Source organism: Nanorana parkeri, unplaced genomic scaffold (genome assembly GCF_000935625.1).
Source record: "Nanorana parkeri isolate BGI_ZX_2015 unplaced genomic scaffold, ASM93562v1 scaffold7, whole genome shotgun sequence".
Classification (NCBI taxonomy): domain Eukaryota; kingdom Metazoa; phylum Chordata; class Amphibia; order Anura; family Dicroglossidae; genus Nanorana; species Nanorana parkeri.
This window is the reverse complement of record NW_017306275.1, coordinates 2,265,707-2,271,950: the sequence shown is the minus strand read 5'-3', so window position 1 is coordinate 2,271,950 and position 6,244 is coordinate 2,265,707. Positions and strand designations below refer to the sequence as shown.

At 37.8% G+C, this 6,244-nt stretch overlaps 1 protein-coding gene across 12 annotated transcripts in view; it reads left to right on the top strand.

The window, feature by feature from the left end:
• The window catches only part of EPB41L3 (erythrocyte membrane protein band 4.1 like 3), a 115,241-nt gene that overhangs the window by 103,511 nt on the left and 5,486 nt on the right, over window positions 1-6,244 (top strand). For 11 of the 12 annotated variants that reach the window (XM_018553630.1, XM_018553712.1, XM_018553703.1 and 8 more), the window contains one exon: window positions 1,680-1,778. The exons of the other annotated variant lie outside the window; for it this stretch is intronic. In XM_018553630.1, coding sequence (XP_018409132.1) covers window positions 1,680-1,778 — 99 coding nt within the window. The remainder of the gene's footprint in view (window positions 1-1,679; window positions 1,779-6,244) is intronic. 12 annotated transcript variants of the gene reach the window in all.

The following is a 6,244-nucleotide window of genomic DNA, read 5'->3' as shown; positions in this document are numbered from 1 at the left end:
TATACCCCCTTCCTGTCCAGGCCGTTTTTCAGTATTCAGCGCTGCGGTACTTTGGCTGACGCTTATTCCGTCATGCAACGCTGTACTGAAATTAATTTTATACCATTTTTTGGGGACACGTAGAGCTTTCTTTTGGTGGTATTTAATCACCACTGGGGTTTTTATTTTTTATTTTTACTATATAACAAAAAAAGGACTGAATATTTTTTTAAAAATGGGTTTCTCTTTATTATTTTAGGAAACATTTATTTTTACCCAATTTTTTGCTAAAATATAAAATTTAGGGTCACGTCGGGTAAATAGACACCAAACATGTCAAGCCTTAAAATTGCGCGCGCCCGAAACATCGCAAACAAACTAAAATTGGTCAGAGGCGACGCTTTAAAACATTTTACCGCTCATCAGTTTAGTGTTATCAGTGATTGATGGCCCTAAAATTATTGCGACGTTTGCGGCGATATGTAACACGTTCGGCATAATTGGAGCAATCGTCGTTTTTGCATGTAGGCGCATCGAACACATTTTTGCGCATCTATGTGGGGATGGGGGACTTTAAAAAAAATTTGTGGGGTTTTTTTTTGTGTGTACATTTTTATTTATTTTGTGAGCAATTTTTTTTTTAAACTTTTTTTTACACTTTATTGTTATCACATAGGGTGCTAAGAAGTACCCTATGTGATAACAAATTACAGTGATGGGTCCCCTTTATGGAGAGATCAGGGGTCTCTAAGACCCCTAATGTCACCTAGGGACCCCCAGAGAAGCTGATGAAGCACAGATCTGCTTCATCAGCTTCTCTCCGGTTTCTGTACCGGAGAGGACGTCTAAAGACACCCACCCGCATCCAGGAGACTCCCTTCCGGCCATCTTTCAACGATCGGCGGACGGGAGGTGGTTAATACACATATGTACTGTGTGGTCCATCACAGGTTACATTGCTAAGATAAACTGTTTGGTAAAAATATAAAACCATACATTACTCCAGAACTCTGCTAAGCACTCACTGCATCTAAACTGACCTCAAATTGCATACCCAATTGCTTATGGCCTAAACTGTCACACACATATTAAAGGATAAAAATTATCTAGATAGGATACAGTATCCTGCTGCATTTTATTGTAAGCGGATATTACAATATCGGTGATTGATGGCCCTAAAATTATTGCGACGTTTGCGGCGATATGTAACACGTTCGGCATAATTGGAGCAATCGTCGTTTTTGCATGTAGGCGCATCTAACGCATTTTTGCGCATCTGTGTGGGGATGGGGGACTTTAAAAAAAATTGGTGGGGTTTTTTTTTGTGTGTGTACATTTATTTATTTTGTGAGCAATTTCTTTTTTAAACTTTTTTTACACTTTATTGTTATCACATAGGGTGCTAAGAAATGCCCTATGTGATAACAAATTACAGTGATGGGTCAACTTTATGGTAGCTGATTTGAAAAATTTTCCGGAGGGCTTGGCAGCGAAAGGGTTAATAAAATCCCTCACTGTGTGACATTATATATTTTGTCACAGTATGTATTTATATATATATGTTTGTGAGTTGTACAAGGTCTCTTTCATACGCATGTCTGTTTTTATTTTTGTGTGGTGACCCAAACATATATAACAATAAAATGCTCCAGTAAATATATTTTTATTAAATTCCAGTACTTGCATCACTTTGTTTTTAGATGGTGTCTCGCCCTGACACAGATCCTGGTGTTTTAATGAGCGCTCAGACAATTACTTCAGAAACTCATGGCACTACAACTACTACACACATTACCAAAGTAAGTCTTGATGGGATATATATGTATAGCTCTTCAAAGTAGCATGTACTAGCAGGTTTAATTAGCAAAGATGATTCTTGGATCAAAATATTTTATCCTCTTTTTAATTCATATATTTTTTTGCACAATAAAATAGCAAAACAGATGGCAAATATTCACTTCAAAATGAGGCATGGAAGAGTCATATTGGTTTAACAGTTTTTTTTTTTATTTAAAAACTTAATGCTACTGATTATTTTGTCCATTTATTCCACACTCAGCTGTTATTAATGCACAGAAATGTGGTCAGTGATCCACAGGGTTTACATATTCCATCCAATGCTAGACTTTCTATATAACAGACTTTAATTTATTTTGGATGCACTTTATATTGTACTTGAATATCTAATTATTGGAGGGCTCCTACTATGGGATTTCTATGCTAGGGGGTTTGCGCGGTTTGAAGACTTTAATTTATGTTGTGAAAACTAATTAAGTGAATTGACTAACTACATGCACATAATTTTGCCACTTCTCAGAACAAGTACATTCATTCCAGTTAACATTTGACATGCTTCTGTCTCAAGGTCATCCTTCATGCCTTTCATATCACAAACTTATTCATACAATATATTTAATAATGTATAAAATGTAATATTTTGCTTTATGGTAAAGATATGTAAGCTGCTATGGTATGGTAAGCTGCTTTTTATTTATTTATCAGAAATCAGTTAGTCTTAATTAAGGATGGACTTGGTGCGAACCCAGTTCCCCCAAGCCCACTCAAAACTGTGACTGACACACCCCCCTTGCAGGCCAATCAGTGGTGGCAGGTGCATTCCCCACCCTACAGCTACATGTCACAAAGGGGGGGGGGGGGTGAATGCCCATGCCGCAATTTCTGCAACAGATTGGGCTGGAGGGCTGTCAGTGACGGTTTTGGGTTTGTAGAAAGCCCCAGCTCAACACTGTTGATTATTCAGACTTAATTCAGTTGATTAATTTTCAGTGGCAGATTTTCCTTTTGATGTAGGGGGTGCAGATACTTAAAGGCAGGTAATTCTGAATTGTGTCTCCTGTATAATACAAAGATTTCAGAATCCTATAAATTACATCGGTTGCACCTGCAGTGATGTTTCTCATCCCAGGGCCATTACCAGCTACATTTCTTTATGACAGCAGCTAATGGATTTTGGCAAAAGAAAAACAGAATAAGCACGCAGAAAGCACTTGTATACACGTACTTATACTGTTTCAACTTGATGTTTATAACTTTTTCTGATCAAGCACGGTGACTGTAATAAAGTTATAAAAATTAAACTCCTTTTTTTATTTAGTAATTATGTTATGGCCATATTTGCTATAAGCACAGCGCATCTGTTCTTTTAATAATGGTTGTGAAAAAGCTGCCTCAGTTCCAACATTACCTGAATTGCTAAAGAATTGTTAAAAGCATTGCAAATTTTGCAGCTGCACCTTATATCAGTGCATATTCAGGAACATCAGGAAACAGCACCTCTTCTCTTGCCATGTAATGCACAGCACAGCCATTGTCTCTACTCATAATACTTAATTGGTTAGCACAGACTGCAGTTTTTGAACACCCTTTGGTGAATGTTATCTGAGGCTGGGTCAAATTACCCGAGAGCAATTTTGTAATCATTTATACTAGCAAGAGCAGTACAATTGGGGAAAAAGAAAAAAATATATATATATATTTATTTTATTTTTTCTCATATACACACACCAATCAGCCATAATATTATGTCCACTGAGAGATTAAATGAATAACATTGTTTGTTTTGGTCCATTGGCACCTCGATGAAGGTGAAATATATGGATATATTAGGCAGCAAGTGAACATTTTGTCCCTCAACATGATGTGTTGGAAACAGAAAAAATGGGCAAGTGTAAATATTTAAGACTGGCTAGACGACTGGGTCAGTGCAACTCCAAAACTGCAGCACTTGTGGAATGTTCCCAGTCTGCAGTGGTCAGGACCCTACCAAAACTGGTCCAAGGAAGGAAAATAGGGTCATGGTTGGCCAAGGCTCAGTTGATGCATGTGGAGTGCAAAGGCTGGCCTATTTAGTCTGATCCAATAGAAGAGCTACTGTAGCTCAAATTGCTGAAAAGGTTCATGCTGATTCCAATAGAAAGGTGTCTGAACACACAGTGCATTGCATTACAGTGTGTTGAGTATGGGGCTGCATATCTGCAGACCAGTCAGGGTGCCCATGCTGACCCACGGAGCAATGGAAGAAGGTGGCCTGGTCTGAAGAATCACATATTCTTTTAAATCATGTGGATGGCCAGGTGTGTGTGTTGCTTACATGGGGAATAGATGCCTCAGGATGCACTATGGGAAGAAGACAAGCGAATGGAGGCAGTGTGATGCTTTGGGCAATGTTCTGCTGGGAAGCCTTGGGTCCTGCCATTCATGTGGATGTTATGTTAACATGTATCACCTACCTAAACGTTGCTTACCAAGTACCCCCCCTTCATAAAAATGGTATTCCCTGATGACAGTCACCTCTTTCAGCAGGATAATGCACCTTACCACACTGCAAAAATGGTTCAAGTTTGGAACACAACAACAAGTTCCAGATGTTGACTTGGACTCCAAATTCTCCAGGTCTGAATCCAAGCAAGCATCTGTGGGGTGGGCTGGAAAAAACAAGTCCGATCCGTGGAGGCCCCAACTCACAACTTCCAGGACTTAAAGGGTCTGCTACTGACTGCTTGGTGCCAGATACAACAGCATACCTTCAGAGGTCTAGTGGAGTAAATGCTTTGATGGGTCAAGGCTGTTTTGGTGGCAAAAGGGGGACCTACTTAATATTAGATGGGTAGTCATAATGTTATGGCTGATCAGTGTATATAAATACATACTGTTGAGTATCCAGAGCATATGTTTAAGCATAGCTGGCAATTTCAGTGTGACAAATAAAAGATCTTTAAAGCCTTTTGTTCATTTAAATATGTAGGCTTTTTTTAATTAAAACAATTTTGGAAAGCCAGTATGTAAGCCTAATGAATGGACATTAAAAATGGCAGCATAGGATCTAGGATTTGTATTCATAATGGTGTGTGACTAGTAAGATGACCTTCAGTAAACACTTATTGCTGCAAAACAACACTAACCTTCATTTCTACCAAGGTCATATATAGTTTCTACTTTATTTAGGAGTGATGAGGATTGGAAAAAATCATGCTCCATGGCTACACTGCTATATACATTGTCAAGAAAAAAGTATTTAGACTCTTTGAAATTACTTTGATTTCTGAATTAATGGCTTCTAAAATGTGGTCTGATCCATACCTAAATCATTACACTGTATACGTTTTACAAATCAACCAATCCACAAAACATTTTAAATTGCTGAATCATTTTAGAACAAGTGGCTAAAACAGTCAAAGGTCTTCATGGAACAATATGTGAATGCTTGGCATAATCATATCTTTTAAAAAAGGTTATTAGACTTCTTCATTCAATGAGATGCCATTCAATTCAGTTTTTATTCTCAATTCAATTTTTATCTATTCCATTTGGTTATGATGTATGCTCTTCTCATGAAACATGGCACACAATAGTGTTGCATTTCTTCCTAGGTTTGGGTTTCTTGCATATGGCAAGAATTAAGACTACCCTGCCGATATAAAGGAACAAAAACACTAATGGCCCATTAGAACCAGGGTGGTCTACTGCAGTATGTTCAACAAATGCACATTATGGTGCCTGTTGTGCGTTATGGGCCAAAATGGACCCCAAATTTACTAACTAGAACAGTGCATGGTAATATATACCACATGAAGTGCACTGCAATTCAGGTGTGGAGAAGGTCCATTGGGGTGCCATTAACAATGAATGCCACAGTGTTGTGGTATGAATAGGTGTCCACTATACGTTCAAAAATAAACTTATTTATGGAAAGGACCCCATAGTAGAAAGTATTTTTTAGGTTTGTAAAAGGCAAATGTGGGACAATGTTCAGTTAACATATGAGACAAACAATATGCACTTTAGCAGAAGTACACAATTCTGTTTTTTGGGAGATAAAACACTACACATCACCACCAACACCTCATTCTAATCTGCATTACCACATCAGAGTATTAGACCCTGATTCGTTACTGAAGAATGTCAGGATAAGAACCCATCATCTAGAGATTAATATTGGGTGATGCAACAAGATAATAACTCAATGTACACAAGTAAATTACCAGAATGGCTTAAACAAAGTATGGTACTATTTGTATTTAGAGTCCAGACTTTAATGAGATGCTCTGGTATGACTTTTTTGAAAGATACTCCAGAAATATAAGTGACTTGATCGAGGTTTATATGAAGCAATTGTCTAAAACTCCGCCTAACCATTTTGCCAGACTGATCAGGAAACATTTGGTATTGGTGATTGTTGCTAAAATAAGATTCTACCAGTTACAGAAGATAGAAGTTTTGCCAGTTGCAGAAGAGGAGTATTTTA